Genomic DNA, 23,716 nt, shown 5'->3' with positions numbered 1-23,716 from the left:
TACCTGAAATATGTGGCAACACCTGAGCAGACCCTCGGGAACAACCTCGGCTTCCAAAGACGAGTGTAGCGCTGAAAACACACTCAGCCGGCGAGACAGCTTACGGCAGACTATGAGCAGCAGCAGGAAGCACGAGCCCGGGGTTGCCAGATTTGATAAAATAAAAAAGTAAAAAAGTGGGTCTACTATAGTGCAAGTTAGCAGCCAATAGGGTGCCGGGTGGTCCCTTAACCATTATCTAATTCACAATAAAAATAATTCACACTAGGAATTGTTTTTGTATTTATAGTATAGTCTGCTTAGGGTATACCTACTAGTCTTCAGGTACCAGAGTGTATAAAACAGCATCAAAATCCGAGAAAGGTCCTAAAAATAGAAGAAAAATGTCCCCAAATCCTTGTAATTTCCTAAAATATTAGAAACGTCCTAAAATACAAGAAATGTCCAAAAATCGGAGGAATGTCCTGCAGTCCCTGCACTTTCCTAAAATCTTACAAATGTCCTCAAATCCTAGAAATTTCCTAAAATCTGAAAGGTCCTAAAATCACAGAAATGCCTTAACACACTAGAAACGTCCTAAAATCAAAGATATATTCTTAAATCCGAAAAATGTCCAAAAACCCCTGCAATTTTCTAAAATCCTAGAATTATGCCAAAATCCCAGCAATGTCCTAAAATCATTGGAACGTCCTCAAATCCTAGAAATGTCTTTAACACAGAGAAATGTCCCAAAATCCTAGCCATATCCCAAAATTGTAGTAGCATACTAAAATCCTAGAAATGTCCAAAAAACCAAGAAATGTCCTTAAATTTAAAAAACAAAAGAAAAAAAGAGAAAGTCCTAAAATCCTTGACATAACTCATGGCTATACATAATATTACGTCCCAGAAACAAAAGGCTAGTAGATTGAAATAATGCCTCACATGTCCAAGGTAAGCTGTTTAACAGTTAGTTTGTGGTACTTTCATTGATGTGGATTTTGGAATAGGCCTACAGCATGCAGCACTGACATCAACATATATAATAAAGACGTTTGAATTAGATATTGACACAGGGCTCCTATGCAAGACAGTGCCTCGTGATGAGATAAAAATGCAGGGGCCACCAAAAAGGACTTTACTGTTACGATTTACATTTAATGGCCCATAGTCCCAAACAACTGTGCAAATAATTACATTATTTAAAAAAAAATAGACAGGCCGAGTTGGGACTTTAAGTTTGGACCTGGCAACCCTAATCTGTCGCAGGATGTTTTCGTTGGTCCAAGAATAAAGACGTAACAGCATAGAAATAGAGCCATTAGAAGGTACACTGTCAACAATTTACTGTCATCCTTGTATTTTTTAAACTGTTGTTGTTTTTGTTGTTTATAAAAGCCCCTTCACATGAATGTACTTATTGTTAAAGGCCAATATTGAAGCGTGTCATAAAACAGAATGTGAAAATTTTATATTTTTCTATTATACACACTATTTAATTATGTTCACCACGTGCTCTGGTCATGATGGAAAGAACGAGGGCTTCGTGTTTTTTCCATGCAGAAAGTTCTCATCATCTTTCACAAACATTAAAAAATAATATAAAAATAGTGCATCAAAATAATTAGGCTAGTGTAGTTTCCATGTGTTATCCTATCTATCCAGCCTAGGTCTGTGGGCCGTGTTGCAGCCAGCGGAAAGCCTGCAGAAAAGCACCGAGGCTACCCACAAACATGGATCTAATCAGTAAACCAAGAAGCAAATCTATCGTTTGGATGTATTTCGGCTTGAAAGCAGATGAAAAGGGACAACCTCTGAACTCCGGCGAGGCCGTCTGTCGGCTATGCCGAAAAATAGTACTCGCTAAAGGAGGGAATACCACCAATTTAAGAAGTCATCTGAGACGTCGACATCGTGCTGATTTTTTCGAGACTGCTTTTTCCACGACCTCTGGAACTTCGGCTGATACCCAAGGTAAACCACCGCGAAATTCTGCGCGTTCACTGCAAGAAATGTGCATATTACGAGTGCGTCGACGCGGAATCTTGTTCCATTGGCCGATTTTGCCTCAAATACACTCACCCCCTTAAAACTGACAATACATGTGCAGTTGCTGATTTTCTAAGGTTGCATTTCGATGGGGGCGGTTAAAGGTGAAAAAATAGTCCCCGGGAGTCCTGCTGCTCTTGTTCTCTCGTGCACACTCTGTAACCCACGTGGATGTATAGACCCCATGGTGTGGCATTAGATGATATACTTAATGTTAGCAGGATATATATACAATACGTACAATACGACGTGAATGTACGTAATGTGTCTTAAACCTGTAATTCCAAATATGCGATAGGATTTTGTCAAAGAGTCCATACAAGACAATAATTCACACTAGAGCGTTGTAACAGCAACACCGACCAGTGAAACTCTTTTTTTCTTTCAAACAAGCTATCTAATTTCTACTTTGTTGACATATAAATTAATTTCCATGCCACATTTAGGGACACTAGTGTGAATTTTCGCCATATTCCAGCACTCTTACAAAAGCTTTACCTGAAGATGCTTGGACGCATGCGCAGAAGTAACACGACAGGCGCGCTGCAACAGTGTTTTACGGCAGTCTCATATCCTTGTTGTTGCCATGGAATCACCTAAACAGTATTTCTCGTAGCCATTTGTAAGTACCTCGTCACAACACAGATAACATATTGGAACATTTTCTTAGTTAAAATATAATTTGTGCAGTTATATGCTGATATAGTCCCGCTGTTGTGGTATGTTGTCATAAATAACAGTCCTGCGGTTGCTGCAGTGAGGGGCCAGTCACAGCCGCCATCTTTACCGTTTAAAAAGCTATTACCGAACCGACTGACCCCGTCTCCTCCACGTAGGCTGAGAGTGGCTGTGGTATAATCGCCGTATAGCACCAGAGCCTGACTACTCGGGCGGTATCACTCCGCTTTGTTTACATGCTCATATCGGAACGCTCGTGCTCGCCCCATTTTCAACACATAGCAGCTCTGCTGACCACCTGCACGAGCTAACAGCTAACATCATGACTGAACACGTGAAGGAGTCTGGTGATAAACAGTTTGATATGAAAGAGGAGCTCATTCTGAAAGAAGAGGAAGAAGATGATATCCCCACTGATATCTCCAGACATGCGCTGGTGTCAGACCTGGAGCTGGATGAACTTGAAGAAAGTAAGAGTGGGATCAGTAAGGTGACGAAGAAGCAGACCAACTGGGCGGTCAACTGTTTCCTGGGCTGGTTGGAGGCCCAGAGGCTGCAGGTGGACCTGAGCACGGTGGAGAAGGCTGAGCTTAACAGCATGCTGAGACACTTCTACGGATCAGTCCGGAACAGCAAAGGAGAGCTGTACGGGATTGCCAGTTACATTGCGCTGAGAGCTGGACTCAACCGTTTCTTCAAGGAGCCCCCTGTCTGTCGTCCCGTGTGCCTGATGAGAGACGTGGAGTTCACCTCAGCCAACAAGGTGTTCCTGGGAGTGCTCAAGAAAATCAGGAAGTCCGGTCGAGACCGCACGTTACACCATCCGGCACTGTCTCTGGATGATATCCGCATCCTCAGACACTCACGCGCGATGGACACCAGCACCCCAAGGGGACTTCTCAACAAAGTCTGGTTCGATATTCAGGTCCATTTCGGCCGCAGAGGGAAGCAGGGAAACCGAAATCTGAAGCCGGATTCATTTGTGATCAGAAAGGACGACAGAGGACTGAGATACTGCACCTTAGCCTTCGGTGGCGAGAAGGACAAGTTCTCCATGTCAGAGAGGCTTGGCAGCGATATCTGTCCCATCACCTCTCTGCTGAAATATCTTAGCAAGCTGCCGCCCAACGCAGCCGCCCTCTACCTGCAGCCCAAGAGGGATCCAACTGACGACATTTGGTACAACCACATCCCCCTTGGAGTCAATCATCTGGCCTCCATGCTGTCTCGCATATGCAAAGAAGCCAAAACATCCGTCATCTACACCAATCACTGCATCAGGAGTACGCCCTTCCACCGGCTGTGTGACGCTGGACAGGAGGAGAGAGACATTTTCTCTGCCAGCGTGCAAAGGTAGGAATGTTTTCTCTTTTGCCATCTTATCCCACTGAAAACTTAGCACGTTGGCTTGATTTCTTTCAAAAACTTGAGAAGAAGGCAATGAGCAAAAATGAGCAAAAAAAAAATGAAAAAAGAAATGCCCCAAAAAATGAGCAAGACATCAGTGAAAAGTAAACAAGTCATTTAAAGCGTTTATAAAATGTTAAATACGTAATTTTGGATAATAATAATGATGGACTATACTTGTAAAGCGCTGTTCTAGTCTTATTGACCACTCAAAGCGCTTTAACACTACATGTCACATTCACCCATTCACATATTCACACACTGGTGGCCGAGGCTACCGGACAAGGTCCCACCTGCTACTCAGTAATCGTTCACACACACTCACACTCCGATGACGCAGCATCGGGAGCAATTTGGGGTTCAGTATCTTGCCCAAGGATACTTCGACATGCTGCCAGGAAGAGCTGGGGATTGAACCGCTGACCTTCTGATTAGAGGACGACCCACTCTACCTCTGAGCCACAGCCGGTGGTAAGGCAATGAGCAACAAAAGAAGAAACAACGCTAAAATAAGCAAGAAATTAGTGAAAAGTACAAAACTAATCATCAACAAAAAAAAAAAAACTAGAAAAAGACATTAAGAGAATGGTTTGAAAAAGAGAGATGAAAAATATTTTTTTTCTTTCTGTAACAATTTTATATACAGAATTATATGAATATAATGTATCAATTTTTTTTTATAATATCCATCAATAAAAAAAGCTAAACAAAACAAAGAAGCAAGGAAATTACCTAGAAAAATTGCTTAAAAATAGTTTTAGTAATAGTTTTATAATAGTTTTCCCTAACTTTTTTCTTTTTTTCCTAAACATTTGCCTTATTTCTTTTAAAAAATTATTTTTCTAAATTTCTTGCAACTGGTGGTACATTGCTTACCAAGTTGCTCATTGCCTTTTTTCCAATGTTTTTTAAAGGTGCATTTTGTGAGATCAGGACATAATTATTACTCAAAACACTCGAGAAATAAAGTCACACCTTCAACGTTATGTCCAAGATGCCTGTGTATTGTACTGCAGAGATATCTACTGCTAAGCAGCCATTGATGGACTGTCCCTTCTATGATAACACATCCTGGCCTAAGAGGCGACAGTGAGTCACTGTAGCCTCTAATGAGCCGCAGGAGAGGATGAAGAAGTTCAGCTGGCCGGACAGTGATGCCAGATGTACGACAATTATCATATTTGTACCATAATTTTGCCCTCTGTACAAACAGTAATTCCAAAATTGCCACAATGTATTATAATTTGACCACTGTGACACTTAAAATAAGCAGTTTAGTTTACACGTCTCATTTTAACTAATTTCCTGGCTCCTACGTCTGTGTTAACGCATCACCTCTCACATGACCTCGTTACAGCCAATTGCGTTTGGTGTAGGCCATGTTTGGGTCACGTTCGTCAAGCACGCACCGCTATTGTTTGTTTTCGAAAACATTCGGCCACCTGCTGAAAAAAAACCAAAACTGATGTCAGCTGTTGGCTGAGCCGTGTGGACTGAGAACTAGCTTCTCTCTGAGGCAGTGTTGTTTACCAAAGTTCTAAAATTACCTATTTGTTTGTGTGATTGTGACTGGCATACAATAATTTTTCACAAAATACGATAATTTTTAGCCTTTTGTACGACACTTTCAAATTTCCAATCTGGCAACACTGCAGCTGGAGCATTAAGTCAGTGGATACAGCGTAGATGTTACAGTGTCATTGACTTAGCGTGTTAGAAACACAGTGATGGCAGAAGCTCCAGGAACATGACTGTTATCTCCATCACAAGCAGCTCTTGGAAAGAAGCAATGTAAAAAACTAGAGGGGATATCTGTGTGGCTTTGCAACGCTGGAGACAGCTCTTGAAGATTGAACGTTTCTTAAACACCCTTTTCCCACCAGAATAAGCACATGCACGCAGGTTTTTCACACATGGGTAAAGCTGCTAAATATGAGCAATTGACTCCATTCCCACTACCAGTAAACACACCACTGAAGCACACGAGTCTGCCTTTCTGTCAGCTGTTGTGTGTGTGTTTGTGTTGTTTTGGTGGCGTGTCTGTGCAACGTCACAGACAGGTAGGAGAACAGGTAAACAGTTGACAGCAGCAGGAACAGAGATCTTTGGAAACTTTAGTGTTTTCTTCTTTTTAAATATCTCACTGATTCAGTCTCTTTTTCAAACACGATGCAGATGTATTTGGATCAAAAGAGAGCAGCTTAGGAGGAGACGGAGGGTAACTACTGACAGCGCATCATTGCATTTTGCCAGTTAAGGAGCTAACGCATTCACCCAGGTGTTGCTTTCATCAATGCTGATCAGAGCTGGAGGTGATAAAAATTTGTGTCTTCTGCAGAGTCACGTTACTGAGGTGTGAATGCCAATTGTACGTATTCTCTCTCTTTTTTTTTTTTTTTTAAAAAAACTCTTTGTTTATAAACATTTTTTTTTAAAACATTTTTTACAGTACAAAGCTAGATAACAACATAAAGAACACCATGAAAAAAAAACAAATAAGAGGTCTTGGGGTGATGTATAATTTAAGGCAAGTTGCCTAATTCAAACCTAAATACCCAACATAATAATACATGCAATAATTATGAGTAATATGTCTCATGGGCTAAATAAGCACACCATTTTTGCCACAGTTTTTCTCCCAAATCATTTTGGAATTGTGTGGAATAAGTCATTTGTCTAACACATGTAAATGTTTAACAACATTAACAGAAGTGCCTATAGTGGGGTAGTTTTTCTGGAGCCAGTGTTTTATGATGGCCTTTTTGCTTGCTGCCAGCAAGGTCTTAGGAAGATAAGTGTCACCTCTACTCAGACCGTCAGGGATGTTTCCAAGATAAAGGGTTGTGAATGACAAACAGATATTGAGGCACAGAACCTTTGAAATTATTTTCACCACTCCTTTCCAGAAAATCTGGATGGAAGGGCAAGACCAGAAGACATGAGCAGATCAACCATAGCCTTTCCACATTCCCTCCAACAGCACAGTTGAGTGCCAGTCTGTTTAGATTCCTGCTTTGCAGTAATGAAGAAGTGGATTACATTTTTCCAACAGAAGTATCTCCAGGTCCTGAAATTGGTAGAGGATGACTGTTTCCCAGGCATTCAGCCACATGTGTACTGATATTTCAATGTTCTCTTTTTCCCATCGTTGTTAACATAGTCTGTGGTGTCCTCAGTCAGTCCTTTATTGCTTCCAGAATTATAAGCATCCACAAATATATGAATAACCATTGAAGGTTCTGTTGGATTACAGCCCTTTATCTTTTTACAAAAATAATCCCAAAGCTGTAGGTACCTGTAGAAGTCCTGTCCACCCAACCCGTATGTCTGACACAGATCATTAAAACTATTCAGCTCCCATTTTTTAACAGTGTTGCACATTGAAGTGACACCATAGTAAACCCATTGTTTATATCTATCATCCTGTGATTCTGGTGGGAAGTCAGGGTCATATGCTGGCCATCTAAGTAGTTTAACCTCTGTTTGGAGTTGGAAGGGTTTGACCACTTCCCTCCATACCTTCAGCGAGAAATCAACCCATTGAGTCGCCATCTGTATTTCCTTCCCCTTTCCCACATAGCCAAGTAATGATTGTATTGGTATATCTGTTAAAGATAACACCATAGTCTTCCATTCGGCCACATAAGATGGGTTACACCAGAATACCAGAAGGCTCATCTGAGCGGATAAGTAATAATCCCTCAAAGATGGGAGGGCCATGCCATCTCTCTTTTCCGGCAGCTGAAGGGTAGAGAATTTTACCCGTGGTCTCTTTTTATCCCCAATGAATCTTGAAATGTGTTTATTCCATTCTCTAAATTGTTTCTGAGGAATTTCTACTGGCAATGATAAGAAAAGATACAATAATCCGCGAAGAATATTCATTTTAACTATTCTGATTCTGCTGCCAACGTCAAAAGGGAGCAGGCCCCACCAATTTAGATCCTCATATATTTTTTTGTTTATGCAGTTGTAGTTAATATTAAATAACTGTGTCAGGTCTTTTGGTATACTTACTCCCAAGTACTTAATATGAGGTGAATAACAGTTGAAATTATACATTGCTGTAAATTCTAATGTGGGGGTATAAGTGAATACCATTTTTGTGACCAGTACGTCATCCGCGTACAAGCTTATTTTGTACTCAACTCCTCCTATGGAAATACATGTATCATTTAATCCTACCTCCTGGCGGACTGCTTGTAGGCATTCTCATTGCATTAAAAAGCCAAATGTTAGCAGGTGTTAGTGGGTTTTTTGTGCAGTGGGAATGAAGCTTTGGACTGGTAAGTAACATCTAATGTCATCTATTTACGGAAACATATCTATAGTGTAACTTATAATAGTAGGCTTATGGTCAGTTAAAGGGTTAAATACTGCCCCTATTCGGTTGGACTGGATGGCTGGATCTTACAAAATGCACCTTTACAGAAATCGCACTAACATGCTCATGGTTCAAGGGTTTAAATATTTGTGAAAAACATCTGAAAGCAGCTTAAGAAAGTGACGTGGCTCCAGGTTTTAAAGGGTTATTAATTCACATTTATCCCATTACAGCTGCTGAAATGACTTCAATCTTGTTTTAATAACAGGTCTGAAAACTCACTCCAGAGTCCCCAGACACCGTGCGACGGGAGCAAGAAGCTGCGGAAGATATTGCCAAAGAGCGATTCAGCTGGCCCAGCAGGTCTGCCAACATACGAGTGGGCACCCGTAACAGAAGTTCATTCGAGCACACACATGCTGCACCACGGCGGCCACGGATTCACTGATCTTAGTGATTACAGTCTGAGGGACATGTCCACATTAATGCAGACACAGAGGCTGAATGCTGGCTACAAGACACGATACAAACACTTTTCCTGCTGGGGGAACAAAATAAAATAAATCAAAACCAACTCAAAGCTTCTGTGTTTGCTATGAATAAAGTGTGAAATGTTGAGTACTTATACTTATAATGTAATCTGTCCAATGAAGGACAGAAACAGTCACATGATAAAGCTGCAACATTCTGCAAAGGTCTCTTCTCTATCTCCTGTGACGCTAAACCCTTCGAAACCTGAGCTAATCGGCTTAATTTTTTTTCTCAGAAGCACAGGAAGAAAGCAAAAAGCAACTTGGGAACAAATTACCTGAAAATTAATAAGAAATTAGTAAAGACAAAAAAAGGAGAAGACAATTACCTGAAAATTGGCAAAGACATTTTTAATATGTAATAAAGGTTATTATAAGTAGAGTTAAAGTTATAATTTTTCTTCACTTTTTTCTTTGTTCCCTTGACATTTTTATTCCTTTTAAAAATATATATCTTTTCATAAATCTTTTTTTTTTTTTTGCAATTCTTGGAGCTTCTCTTACCAAGTTGCTCTTTGCCCATTTAAATTGAGCCAGTTTGCTCAGGCTTCAAAGGTTTCAATTCTTGTTAAACATGTCTGTACGCAGCACAAGAAAAGTGATGTCAATCCAGAATTCAAAGGGTTAATTCCACTGTCACTATTGTGTCCCTCAAAACAACCAACAGTAAATATGCTCCAGTGTATTCCACTAGATTGTCAATAATCATCTCTCACCTTAACTCCATAAATGACGAATTTCATCTCTGTTTTTTGCCTTTGCAGGTTTGGATTTAAATCACGACGAATTCTTCGAGGACTTCCCGTTCCTCCAGACCGCCTCGAACCAGAACTATGTCCCAGACGCCGTGCTGCCACCTGGAGAGCCGTGGCTTCACGGGGGCCCCTCCCGGGCAGTGCTGTCCCTGCCCTCCTGCCTGTGCCTGTGCGGTGACATTGGGTCCGGGATGTCTGGTCCTGGATCTTCAGGCGAAGAGGACATGAAAGTTTACGCCAAGTGTCAGCTGCAGAAGGGCGTCATGTTTGGGCCATTTTTAGGAGAACTGTGCCGAGGACAAATGCCGAGCAACCTCAAATATGCCTGGGCTGTAAGTAGACAGGTCAAAGTCAGCGTAAAGAGGATGTTTAAAAAATGTGCTTTTTGTGCTGCAATCACATTTAAAATCTTTAAACTCTTTGAAACTTGAGCAAATTGGCTTCAGTTTTTCTAAAAGCGTGGGAAGAAGGTGATGAATGACAAAAGACGAAATAACCCAAAAATGAGCAAAATGAATAAAAAGTACATGAAAATTAGTGTAAAAAAATAAAACAAAACAAAGAAATGACCTGGATAAAGTTCTGTAATAAAATTTTAAGTATGTAGTTTTGGGTATCGTAAATATAGTTCTTCCCTAGCTTTTATTCCCTAGACATTTTGCCTTTTTAAAAAAAATAATTTTCTTAATCTACTCATTTCGTGCAATTTGTGGAACATTTATCACCAAGTTGCTCATTTCCTTCTTTTTTCTGACGTTTACCTCAAAACAACAAATAAAAAAATGATCTTAAGAAAGTGATAGAAAAAGAGAAGAAAAGAAAAAAATCATGTCCAAAAGTTTTCTTTCTGCAACATATTTTTAATAAATATATGTAAACATATGTTATTGAAATATATTTATGATAAGAATATAATAAATCTAGTTTTCTGGACATTTTTACCCTTAAATTTTTTTTTTTTATATCCAATAACAACCCATCTCCCACCCCTATTTTTTATTTTTATTTTCTTTATTTTTTCAAGATGTAGACTTTTCTTGACAAGTTGCAAATTGCATTTTCTTCCCATGTATCTAAGAAATTAGACCAATTTTCTCAAGTCCAGTGCTTTTGAATGAATGCAGCAAAATAAAATTGATGCTGATCCAGGTGTTAAAGAGTTAATCCGTTAAATAATTTCGTGACTTGTATTTATAACAAGCAGCAATTCCATATACAGTAGATATTTCAAAAAGTTGGCATACACTTTGCTCTCTCTGACAGATCCGAGACGATGCTGCTTTTGTGTATGTCGATGCTTCTGATGAAAACAAGTCAAACTGGATGAGGTGAGCACTTGCAACGATTCAGCTCATGTGTCTCTCACAGCAGTTTCCTCTCTCCCTTCTGTTAATGTAAAAAATAATGCAGTCACTTAGATTATTTGTCTGACGGTCACATACTGTACACGTTTGCCCTGTATTTCAGGTATGTCACATACACCAGCAGTGAGGACGAACACAACCTGGTCATCTTCCAGTTTTACCGCCACATCTACTACAGGGTTTCCCAGCCCATCTCAGAGGGAGCAGAGCTCAGGGTCTGGATCGGAAAGGATTACGCCAGCCTGCTGGGCCTGGGGATGGGTGAGTTCACGCACTGAAGCATGGAATGACCAGTGGGGGAAGCAGACTTACACGCTGTTGAATTTCCCATAATTTTCCCATAACAGTGGACTTCAAGGGTAGCTTTGCTATTTTCAACCTTGGATCCTAATTTTACATGATTTTGTGTCCAAGTGACTAATGGGAACAACTAAAACAGTATTGAGTGAGAGCGCTGCAGCTGCCAGTCATGAAAAAAGGTTTCAATTAACCACATGGGGCATTTGTACACAGTCAATTTATGTCGACTAAAGTCTTAATTTGTCACTGACAGGCTCAGATTCTGATCCAAGTGTCTGACAACATTATGAAAAGGATCCCTACAGAGAGAGGGAGAGAGACCAGAGTTAGCAACAGCATCAAAGTGGGTCTGCACAAAACCTAAAGCCGGAAACATGTGACCATGGGCAGTACGGGTTTTATGTTGCAATGACGTGTTTATGTTTGTGACCCACTGCGGGAGCTTTAGAAACCAGCTGTTAACATAGCAGACTACTCAAATCAGAAGAACAGCACTGATAAATGTCCACCAACTGGGAAAACAATGATATTAAAGAGCTCCTTACCGCATTAATTATTTGTCACGATATATATATATATATATATATATATATATATATATATATATATATGTGTGTGTGTGTGTGTGTATAATTATAGAGAGAGAGAGAGAAAACAAAATGAAATTACCTGGAAAAGGTTCTTAAGAATTATAAGAAATCTGTGACATGATTTTAAATATGTAATTATAATAAAATGCTATAAATGTAATATTCCCAAGCTTTTTTTTCCCTAAATGTTTTTACCCTAGCTTTCTAAAAATAATTTTCTAAATCCATTAATTATATTAATTTGCTCAGGGCTCAAAGGTTTAAATACTTGTGAAAGGCGTCTCAGAGCAGCACAAGAAAAGTGATAGTTGCCCCATGTTTCAAAGGGTTGTGTGGATGTAAATTGATTGTGCATAAATGCCCAGAGGGGTTACACTGAAGCCTGTTTCATGACTGGCAGCTGCAGTGCTGTCACTCAATACTGGACCGGTTTTAGTTGCTGTTGTTCTGATTAGTCACTTGGACACAAAATCATGTAAGAATAGTATAAGTGTAAGTATAATAAGTTGAAAAATGCCATAGTTACCCTACAAATCAAATTCTAACTATTAATCTGAAAGCTTTTTAACTGTAAATGTAGTTTACTAAAATGGGCCAACATCCTATGCATCTGTTTTTATGTTGGTGATGCAGGTGACAATGTTAAATGTGAATTTGGAGACAAAGAGACAGTTCTGCGCCTTCTGCAAGACATCCAGTTGGTCACCCTCCCGGAGCCCAGCAGCTCCTCCCTTTGGTCCGACCACAGCCAATCACAGAGCCCCATGCCTGTCATCAGTGATGTGACAACAGTGTCAAACCCAGACATGGGTAGTGATTCAGGCATGTTTTCTGGCTCCGCCTTTCCCCCCTCCCTGATGTCCTTCCCGTCCCCAAGTGCCCAGCCAATGGAAAAGTATGATTTTATGCCTGGAACTGAGAAGCTGCTGAGTAACCCAAGTGCGACACAGAATAGCCCGTGGTACTTTTTTGGGTACGAGCCGGACCCAACAGGTCGACCTCTGGACCGAAGCACCCTAGTGTGTAAGCTGTGTGGGGAACATGTGAGCTGTGGAGGAGGAGGAGCAGCGGATCTCCAAAACCATCTGAGCAACAAGCACCACATCAGAATACGTGAAAAGGATCGGAGTCCTCTGACAATAGGTAACTATCACTGTTTACTAGGGGTGTCACGATTTCAATTCAAAATCCAAAATTGTTCAAAATGAGCTTTTGTTCCAGTCTCAGTAATCAGCCTGGGGGCCGATCAGGTCATTTTTTGATGATCGAGATTGGCTATATTGAGCATATAGAGAGATTTGATCCTTTGTTTTTGTCAGCTGTCACACAGGTGTTTTTACTTTAATGCACATCAATGCAAAGTGCACCATTCGTCAACTCTCCTACACTTAGCTGCCTCTGTCTCTCCACTCTGCTGAGCTCCTGTGCGTGTGTGTAAGAGCAGCAGCTGAGCCCCGCCCACAGCGAAACCCCACACACCATAAACAAAACCGCAGTATGAGACCGTCTATTTAACAAAGTTGTGAGCATTTGTTTCATTTCAGCTCAGTTTGGGAGTTGCAAGATTTGCCCTCAACTAAAGTGAACGGCGTATCTCCGCCCTGCTCGGAGGAGAGGAGAGTAGTGCACGGTTTACTACAACCACACTCACCACGCCACTGCAATACCAATTAAAGCCATGCATGTAAAAAGCCAACATGGTTTTGTATTACTGAAGCGAAATTTGCCCAAAAGATGTAATGACACCAAACAAAAAAAAAAACAGTGGAGTGGAATACAGTTCATTCAGGGGACCCAGACACAGGCTGCACCTAACAAGAAACACCAAAGAATACTCTCTTAAAGGGACAGGGACATTGACGAGGCCAAAAAGATTGAAGGAAGGTTTTGTCATTTTGTTCTTTTTATTGTAAAATACATAAATGAATAGGAGTATTAGGCTAATGCATTGCAGAAGTATTCATTTATTTATATTGTCAAGCATAGGCCATGCATTGGATTGACTTTAACAACGTTAAAGAAGCCTAAAGAAGCCTAAATAAAGCATGCGCTATACAGCCGTATTATCTAGTAAAATAAGTGTCTGTTCGGGAACTGTGATCGGTAGATAAATGACTAAATGACTCAGACTGAACATGATCATGACAGAAAGAGCTTGATTGGGACATCCCTAATGAATCATCTTTTAATGAAGAAAAGAGAGCTTGGGGGATTTAATAATGGTGTAATTGCATAATTTGTCCAGCAGAGAGCGCGTTGACAGTGTTGTGTACAATTTTCTCAACACCCTACATGTAACGTTTGCAGAGTGCAGGGTTTCCCACACATTTATTTGTGGTGGACCACTACTATTAAATTATCTGCTGCCACATATAGATTTTTTTTAATGCTGTACATCATGAGGTCATTGGGAGCACTGTTGAAACAGATATACCGTTTGGTAATTCACTGCACCACGCTTTTGGAGCACAGAGCGCACTCTGGGCACAGAAGGAGCAGAAGAATGTTAAGCACAGCAAAAGGGAAACTTAACTGTTTCTGCAGCGTTTGCTTTCACTTGCCTCTGCAGCAGCTGCTCTTCTAATCCATCGATTTGATCAGCTCTGAACGGATTGACTTATTAATTACCCACACCGCGACTGAATGAATAAACGAATGATACAAAGGGACACGAATGCATTTAAAGGAGAAAAAAAGATTTAAGTTTGCTGTTGTCCCCCGAGACAGATAAATGATTTGGAAAAAAAAAACAGATTATTGATTTCTAATGCCACCTTTTGGTATTTCTATTATGTGCTACAATAATGTAATGTTTTTGAGTCAAAATTTGAGTTCATTTGCTTTTCCAAGCAAATGTTGAAATATGTGATTGTTTGCGATTAAATCAGCATATATTTATATATATATACTTGTACCACCCCTTAAAGTCTCCATGCTACCCTCTTGCCACCCCATGAATATTTCTGTAGATCCGCCCCTGGTCGGAGATGATGGAGAAACAACAGAACTGGAAAATCCTCCTGCTTCCCTGAGGTCACCTGTGTGGCAACATTTTGCCTTCTCCGTGAGTTATGTAAACAACGAACGCGTCGTTGACAGAACAACTACAGTTTGTAGGCTATGCTACACGCGGATACCATACGCCACCTCAGGCAACACCACGAATATGGCAGCACACATTCGCAGGCATCATAAACACATAGATTTGACTGGGACAAGAACGACAGACAGCAGGATCTGGTGTGGTTTTGCAGGTGAGGAAAATCAAGCTGTTGTTCTAAAATACCTTCTGCCAATCTAGTGGCTCTGTTTTTTTGTGTGTTGAAAACTTTGTTCCAAATTCAGTGGGAAAGCAAGTTGCTTTAATCACATATGGCTTAGTGCAGTACAGTACAGTTGCGTATCTTTATAAAGAATGGTAAACTGACCTGCACTTGTATAGAGCTTTTCTAGCTAGTCATTTGACCACTCAAAGCGCTTTCACACTATGAATCACACTCACATTCACACACTGGTGGCAGAGGCTACCGTACAAGGTGCCACCTGCTACCCAGTTCTTTTATACTTACGTGCACTCACACATCAGGAGCAATTTGGGGTTTAGCATCTTGCTCAAGGATACTTCGACATGTTGACTGGAGGACAGGGGATCAAACCACCAACCTTCCAATTAGCAGCAACTCACTCTACCTTGTGAGTCACAGCCACCCCAAATTTAATAATGTAAATGACAGTTGTCAAGGCATAAATCCAATAATACATGATCTTTGGAAATGTAACAATGGCACAGCATTAGTTCTGCAAAAATGTTTTTTAATGTAATCGAACTGTGATGGGGTATTTTTGTTATTTATTTTTTAAATGCTTCACTCAATATAATTCAATGCAAAGATGGAAAGATGTTAGGGCTTTTATTATAGAATCAAGTAGAAATTGTTGCCATCTGTTTCAAGAAAAACAAAGCCACTGTAAGAAACCTTCTGTTGCTGCAGTTGCAGGGTTTAGTCCAAGCCCACTGTGACCCAGCAACAGGTCTCTGCTTGCTGAATTTAAGTCGCTCACTACTGAAGGCCTCTCTCTGGAGTTTCTGCCTGCTCTCCCCCCAGGAAATAGTAGCAGCGTGAAGTGAAGCGGTTGGAGCAAGGGGTGCACTAATGTTAGCTACTAGCTAGTTCTTTTGTCAGATATTGTCTCATTAGGTCTCTTTTACTGAGAAAATTGGCATGTTTTTTACACAGCACTACAATGAAATAACATTTTATCCATTTTAAATATTGAAAGATTAAAGAAAATTAATATGTGGCAGTCCATTTTGACATCGTGGCAGACATCACAAACATGTCAATGTACGGGAACCACTGCAGTCATTTTGTGAGCGGCGACAACTAAACGTAGCAGTTCTTAAAATTTAAAAAAAGTATTCAGTTGTACATTTGCATTTCAGTAATTACGGGAATTTTTTTTTCATATAGTAGTACTTTTAGCAGAACAAGGTCACAACGTGTTTTACAGGGATCAAATATTTAAAAAGACCATCAAATATTAGTTTATTGAGCATTTTTCTATGCAGTATATGATGCTGAAATAACAAAAGACTGGCTGACAATTGATGTATGTTGTTTTTCAAAATATGCCTCATTATTTTTTAGAAGTGTATGATTCAGCTTTTTCCTCTGGTCTTGTGTTAAAAAAGTAAAAAGAAACTACACTTTATTGTAATACCAAATTGCTGTACTTTTATAATTGCAATACATATCAAAACGGCACCCAAGTATTGTAATAATATGAAGTTGGCCGATGAGCATATTGTAACTGTCTCTTAACAGTGATCTTAAAATCCAATTAAATTTTGGATTTGTAGAATTGTGACACCCCTACTGTTTTAACAAAAAGTACATGGCAACATAAGGGAGATGGGAATGTCATTTATCTAAAGTTTTTGGCGTGATGAGACTAAAGTTAATGTCAGAGAATCACCAGCTTTAGAGGGATTCATCCTGTGAGGGACATGAATATAGTAATGTATGTCATATGTATGTAATGATTCATTTACAGCTCCATTTGGCTTTGTATGAATGTGTTAACTTATTAAAACTTTTCGGTGCTATACTGTCTCTAATCTAATCTGAGCGGCTTCCTCATTACTTCAGTTCAGAACTGAAGAAGCTACTTAGAGAGAGGCAAAATGTCTTCAAGAAATTCAAGCAAGTCCAGTTGCTGATGATCTATCTCCTTGACTTACCATGATCTGAGGATCTTCACCAATGTTTTGTCAAACTTTGAAGCCTTTTGCTCATTAAATATTTGTTCTTTTTCACAATAGGTCAACAACGCACACAACCAGTGATGGTTAACAGCGGTTTGGTCAGTACACTCCCCATGGTATTGTCCGCTCATTTGACAGATGCCATTGCCAACTTTCTCATCATGGATCTCCAGCCCCCAGCTCTGGTAGAAGGGCACGGCTTCAAACAGCTGATCCACACCCTCCTCCCTTCCCACAAGCAGCTGCCTTCACCTTGTCAGCTGGAGAACCTCCTGAAAGAAAATCATGCCAAAGGCAAGTCGAACCTTGCGCAGATGCTGAGGAGGAAAATGGGAAGTATTGAAAATGAGGAGATATCTGACCACACCGCTCCCATTGAGTTTGAGCCCAGGAGACGTGGGCGACCTCCTAGCCATCACAAAGAAGTTCCTCACTTTGTCACTTTAAGTGTGGATGTATGGCTCCACAACTGGCAGGGCAACACTGAGAGGTACCTCACTCTGTGGGCACATTACATAGACTGTAATTTTAATTTTCAGAACCTGGCTCTGGCAACCCAAAGACTGATGGGGAGTGAAGTGAAAGATTACAGTTTTCGAGCAATGGAGGCTCAAGTTAAGGTGATGGCCCAGGAGTGGGGAATCTCCCAGCCTAATCTGGTCCTGCTGGGAGGGGAGGGAAGGACCAAGATGAGGTTGGGGCCAATGAAGAGCGAGAAAGGTGGAGACGCTGCAGGAAGCGTTCCTCACCCAAACTCAACAACATTTCTTGAGAGGGAGGACTGTTTGTCCCCTGAGGAGCCACATGGCTCAGAGCCTGGTCATTCCAGTGAAGGACCACCGTCTGTACCGTGTTTTTTCAGTGCGGTGCAAGGCTGCATTGAGGAAGTAATGTCACACTCCGTCATCTGCAAGACTCTCAGCCAGTTCCAGAGTATTCTTGCAACCCTGTTCCTGCCATCTGCTCAGAACAAAGGCACGAACCAGCATCATGCCCAGAGACTGCTGCAGACCCTGACAAAACAAGAAAAGGCAGAGCTTAAGTCATGGGCTCACAGCTGGCCGACATGGAACAAGCTGTACCCTCTACTGAGCATGCTCATCAAATACAAAAGCCTTTTCTGTGATCTGATAAAAGAGATCAAAGGTGAGGGCTTGTCTAAAGAAGACATGGCTTCAGAATCCAGTTTATCTGCCAGCTACCACGCAAACTCCACCTCCAGCGCATCCTCAACAAGCGGCACAACTCTGCGATCTGAATGGAAGGTTCTGGAGGAGTTGTGTTTGGTCCTCAAGCCTCTGGATGTGGCATGTCGAACTCTTGCCAAGGAGGCGTTCCCTCGTCTGTCCCTCATCAAACCCATTCTCACTGGCCTCCTGTCCCGCCACCTCATGTCCCGACCAGGAGATTCGTCATCCATCATGAAGGAAGTGAAGAGGATGATGAGGCGGAAGTTGGCCGGCTGTTACGACAATCCTGTCGTCAACAGGGTTCTGAGTGTGGCATGTTCCCTCGACCCACAGTTCCACGGCCTGGGCTTCATGGAGGACAAGGTGAGTCATTAAGTAAAAATGCTTTGAGACTTTTGGATAAAACCGACCCTTCTTATTTACAGTTGCTGCTTCTATCAAGCTTTCTGTTCTTACACAGCACTTATGCATTTTACATAAAAAACAGTGGCACACTGGATGTTCTTCACTTGTTATAATCACAGCAGTTACAGTGACAATAGTCGTTGGCAATATCGTTCTTTGTTCTCAAGCTCTCTAAACAGTACTCATACAATATGTATAAAAAGGTCTAAGACTTAAAGGGATACTTAACTGATTTTCAACTGGCTTTCTATCAAAACAATGTGGGTAGTATGTGTAGATGAATTGTGGTAAACTTCCCTTCATCTAACCAGTGACCAGAAACTCAAAGTGGATGACTAATGGATGACTCAAAGCAGTAGAAAAGATGTAACCTGTCAGAGTATTTCTGGCTCTCAGGCTGTTGCTGGAACTACGGGCTGTACATCTGCATTTTCGTATTGCCCACTGCCCATGCCGCCACCCTGGACACAAAGAGTACAGAGTTGGATAAAGACACAGACCCCCCCCCCCCGGTCTTTCAAACTAAGACATAGATTCAACCAGGCAATAAAACTAGGCTGTGCTGACCAAGATTATTTTACAGCACTGCCTAGATGTCTTTTAAAACAGATTTTAGTGCCCTGTTTAGCTGCCATGCTTATTCCTGCACAGTGAACATGAGGTATGAAGAAACAGAGATCAAATGGTAAAACTAAGCAGCACTGATCTAATATAAGCTAAGATTCTGTTACTGACTTGCCTATTTCTCTCCTAAAATGTTTCAGAAACATGTTTAGCTTACTGTTAAACTGTATTAAATGACTGAACAAGATCATTACATTGTTTTACATGTGCAAGTTTGCATTAAGTCACCTACCACTGGGAGTGTTAGTCAAGCTAGTGCAGCGCAGTGCATTCTGGTTGATGTAGGTTTTCCATCTTTTGAGCAAAAGCATTCTTTTTCTGTTTTCTCTGGTCATGTTGCAACAATTTCAAAAGTATTTGTGTTTGTACAGATGTACAAAGGCTATGTCCTTGCTTCAGTGGCCACAGGTTTGATTCCAACCTCTGCCTTTTGCTGCATACCATCTCCTCTCTCTCCCATTTTCATGCTATAACTGTCCTGTTATTTAAAGGCAAAAAGCCAATCTTAAAAAAGTATACTTGCATCTTTGAGACATCCTAGTTTTATAAAAAGGCCATTTTTTCAGCAGCATATATGTTAATACACGTTAATACAAGTTAAGACAAAGACATAAAATATACATGGAATAAAATAAAGTAGAAATCTAGTGCTCTTGTAGACTGGTAAACAGTTTGTCGAAATGAATAAACTGCTAAAAACTTCAAAAACCTGTGAAGGACACATGCTAAAACATTCATATGTTACTTGGCGTGTACTTTGAGTTTTTAGTTTGGCTTATGTCCCATTCACCAACATGGGGGGTGGACTCTATGACCCATACTGCAGTCAGACACCAGGGGGCAATCCAGACTGAAAAGCTACACTGTGGGGGAGCTGTCATATTGTCCATCTTTATTTACACTCTATGTTCCAAATCCTTTCTGCTACGTGACTAATCCCTTCAGGTCTGTTTGAATGTGTGAAGTGAAGGCTTCTGTGGGACACAAATCAAATACTTCTGTTGTGATTGTCCCTCAGGAGCAGACAGCCACTTTTGATTGGCTGAAAAAAGACGCTGTCAGGATTGTGAAGGAGGACATGAGGAGAAGCCAGGCTAAGAAGCAAAGTCAGAGCAAGAGAAGTCCCTCGCCCGGGTCCCCAGAGTCAGAGAGCGAGTTCCTGCGGAGGAGCAAGCGCCTCAAGGAATCCCGCCCCATCAACTTCCGAGAGATGGAGTGTGAAGAGGAAGATGAGGAGAGTGACGCAGGGGATGCTGATGAGAGTGATGTGGCAGATCCAGGCTCTCAGGCCGGACTCTCTGGTATGGAGTTCCTCCTGGGAGACCTGTTCTGCTCTGCCCCCAAGAGCAGGCAGAGCTCAGTGGAGGAGTCCATAGACATGGAGATGTCTGTCTTCAGAGCCGACAAGGGGGCTTCGCTGGGGGTGGAGCCCCTGCAGTGGTGGAGGACCAAAGCAGTGCAGTTTCCTCTGCTGGCCACAGTGGCTCGTGCCTACCTGGCTGCCCCTGCAGTGGCAGGGAGCGTCGCACAGGACTTTGTGCAGGAAGGAGCAGGAGCAACACACAGGAAGAGAGGCAACATTCCACCAGAAAGTTTAGACTCAATTTTGTTTCTGCACCACAACCACATGGCCACCTCTGAGAGTGGGCAAACAGCTGTGAGGAGTGATCTCAAGAACAGTGGGATTGAAAAAGTTCCATGAACACATGAAAAACATTCATTCTTTTCTCAGCATCTCTGGATTGAACCCCCTACACTACTCCTCTTTGTGTAGCTACTTTAAGGTTTGGAATGGAAAATGGAACTTTAAAGAGTAACTAAACCCCAGACTTTGGCTTGAGTGTTTGAGGGCTATCAGCATTAACACCTTAATTGCAATGCAATTAAGGTCCATAATTAATGTGTTCGCTTTTTTAAAATGCGTTAACTGCCAATCAACATTTCTGCCTTTAAGACGCTGTACCGGGCTGAGTTATAAAGCTACATCAGTGATACTGTTATCACATGAAACTAACTAACTACCAACCATGTCATGTTAGCTTCTCAGTACGGGGACAGAATAATGCTCTAAAGTAAGGCTACATTTTGGCGACAGAAAAATGGCATGGCCATTTCACAGGAGTCCTTTGACCTCTGACCTCCAGATATCTGAATGAAAATGGGTTCTGTGTGTACCCATGAATCATTCCTTCACAGACATGCCCACTTTATGCTAGTCCCATGCATCTTTTTTTTTTATTTTTTTTTTTATTTTTGTTGACTTTTTTTTGCTGTCATTTGATTCCTAATGAAGACAATCTGGAAAGAATTGCTTTACATTGTCATTATGGAACGCATAACTTTTTGTAATGCACAAAAATGGAATTGAAAACATGTAATTAAAAAATGTAATTAATTGCAATTAACAAAAATTCAGGGATCAATCATGATTAAAAAAATTAATTGTTTAACAGCCCTAGAAAAAAGTATTAAAAATGGGCGGGGCTGGGAGGGGGGGACACACCCAGTCATCACCTGATCGTGTAGCCTCTCAATACACAGCACCTCCCTGCTGTATGCTGTGCCTCCACCTTTAGAGGGCAGTCACTATGCACGTTTAAACACAATATATAGAATTTAAATATGGTACTTTGCACTCAAATGTCAGGAGTTGGACCTGAATCAGTCAACAACACTGCTAAATACCCATATATATTGTTTTCAGCTGGAAAAAGTGGTTTAGTTACTCATTAAGATGCCATTTTCCACAAAAGTAAAAGTGGTTTGATGCTTTCATTCTGATTAACTGGAGACTAAAGAGAAGACAGACAAAACAGTTTCGACTGCTAATACTTCTAATCTACATTTAACTTGTACTAAGTTCCTTGTAGCGCCTAGTGCCTTACCTCTTTGGATACAAATACATCCCTACTGCTAATTTCTAACTAATATAACTGTGATTAGAAGTGTGTAGACTGTCAACAAATAGATGAAACCTTTCCATGGTAGCATTATGTAAACTGCAACCATGTGCCTTCGGCTCTGCATTAATACTTTTTTGTTTTACAAAATCAGTATATTATAAATGATGACTCCAAAGACTGAATATTAGCTTCCTAAATGCAGTTTCTGTGTTTTTCTTTCTTTCTTTTTTTTTTTTTTTTTTAAAGTTTTTCAGCAAATTAGTGATAGAGCTTAAATTGTGTTCCAAGTGATCCTGTAAAAGATTTAAGAAGGAAAACATCTGAAAGATTTAAAAAAACAAACTGTCTCTTGTATCACTTTTATGGGACAGAAGTTTTCTATTGGCCTGCAGTTGAGTTTTAGAGAAAGATTGTTTACTCTGTTACTGCTGTATTTCTGAATGTATTTTGTTTTATGTTTAGTGAAACCTTATTTTTTTACACAACATTTATGTCATGATTTTTTCAGCAATGTGTACTGTTAACATTGGATGACGCTTTAGTAAAATGTATGTATTGTCTTTGCTGTTTTTCACATATTCACGTTTGTGCAGAATAACTGTTCTTTGGTTTTAGGTGTCTCACTGTAATGTTTGTTCTTTTGTAACAAAATATATTACTGTATGAATCATAAACAATACACTGTATAAACAGCACATAGTTCAGTTGTCCATTCATGCCATGCATTAAATTGTGTGTTACTACAAATTACAAAGAATTACAAATAATATATAAGTCGAGGAAAAACATTCATTTTTGTTGTTTCTATCCTATTGTGAATGTCTAAGAGCAACTGGAACCACCTGTCAGTAGGCAGGTTTCCATTAACCCTTAAACTGCGCAAATTTAACCCTTGTGCCCTCCTCAAATTTACTACCCTCTGGACACCATGGCAAAAATGTACACGAACAAAAAACTGCTATTAAATCATCATACATCAATATTTTTTCTGCTTTTTTTCACAAATCTTTGAAAAAACTTCAAACTTGCTCAAAACTACCAAACATTCAATCATTATCAGGGTTTTAACTCTTTAAATGCCAGTTTAATTATTTGAATTATTTATTTATTTAAAAAAAACACAAAGAGTTGATTATTTTCCATATAATACATAGTAGGGGAATGGGGCTTTGGTGGTGATTAGAGTCTTGGCTATGTGGAAGATTAGCAACAAAATTGATGTGATTGCATAGTAGTATTTTTTATGTATTGTCAGATTTATTAGGCACCTTCTGGACACCTTTTTGGCAAAAATGTTCCCGCATAAAATCTGCAATAAAATCCTCATACATCAATATTTTTTTCTTTTTTTT

The 23,716-nt window shown here is 40.4% G+C and overlaps 2 protein-coding genes across 5 annotated transcripts in view; one reads left to right on the top strand and one right to left on the bottom strand.

Moving 5' to 3' along the window:
- LOC121941963 (nocturnin) overlaps positions 1 to 1,741 on the bottom strand; it is a 20,129-nt gene extending 18,388 nt beyond the window's left edge. For both annotated transcript variants that reach the window (XM_088075324.1, XM_042485012.2), the window contains exon 1: positions 4 to 1,741. The gene's annotated coding sequence lies outside the window, so the exon portion shown is untranslated. The remainder of the gene's footprint in view (positions 1 to 3) is intronic.
- LOC121941961 (uncharacterized) lies at positions 1,675 to 23,716 on the top strand. Of its 3 annotated transcripts, XM_088075323.1 has the most exons (9): positions 1,812 to 4,059; positions 8,706 to 8,800; positions 9,732 to 10,054; positions 10,986 to 11,050; positions 11,190 to 11,347; positions 12,610 to 13,119; positions 14,946 to 15,230; positions 17,300 to 18,795; positions 20,480 to 23,716. In XM_088075323.1, exons 1-9 carry the CDS (start codon positions 3,029 to 3,031, stop codon positions 21,161 to 21,163), a joined length of 4,647 nt encoding a protein of 1,548 aa, XP_087931449.1. In that variant the 5' UTR covers positions 1,812 to 3,028; the 3' UTR covers positions 21,164 to 23,716. The 3 variants fall into 3 exon arrangements, with proteins under 3 accessions (XP_042340941.2, XP_087931449.1, XP_042340939.2); XM_042485007.2 differs by lacking the exon at positions 8,706 to 8,800 and having other exon boundaries at positions 1,675 to 1,953; XM_042485005.2 differs by lacking the exon at positions 14,946 to 15,230.

This window comes from Plectropomus leopardus, chromosome 3 (assembly GCF_026936395.1).
Source record: "Plectropomus leopardus strain MGB_pleo_1.0 chromosome 3, ASM2693639v1, whole genome shotgun sequence".
Taxonomy (NCBI): Eukaryota; Metazoa; Chordata; class Actinopteri; order Perciformes; family Serranidae; genus Plectropomus; species Plectropomus leopardus.
Note: the sequence above shows the minus strand (reverse complement) of the source record. Positions and strands in the feature narration are given on the sequence as shown.

Bases quoted from the DNA above. Each gene is read 5' to 3' on its own strand.
- LOC121941961 (XM_088075323.1), top strand. From the start codon at position 3,029: ATGACTGAACACGTGAAGGAGTCTGGTGATAAACAGTTTGATATGAAA. The intron at 4,060-8,705 runs GTAGGAATGTTT...TTTTAATAACAG, and splicing joins TTCTCTGCCAGCGTGCAAAG to GTCTGAAAACTCACTCCAGA. The intron at 10,055-10,985 runs GTAAGTAGACAG...TCTCTCTGACAG, and splicing joins ACCTCAAATATGCCTGGGCT to ATCCGAGACGATGCTGCTTT.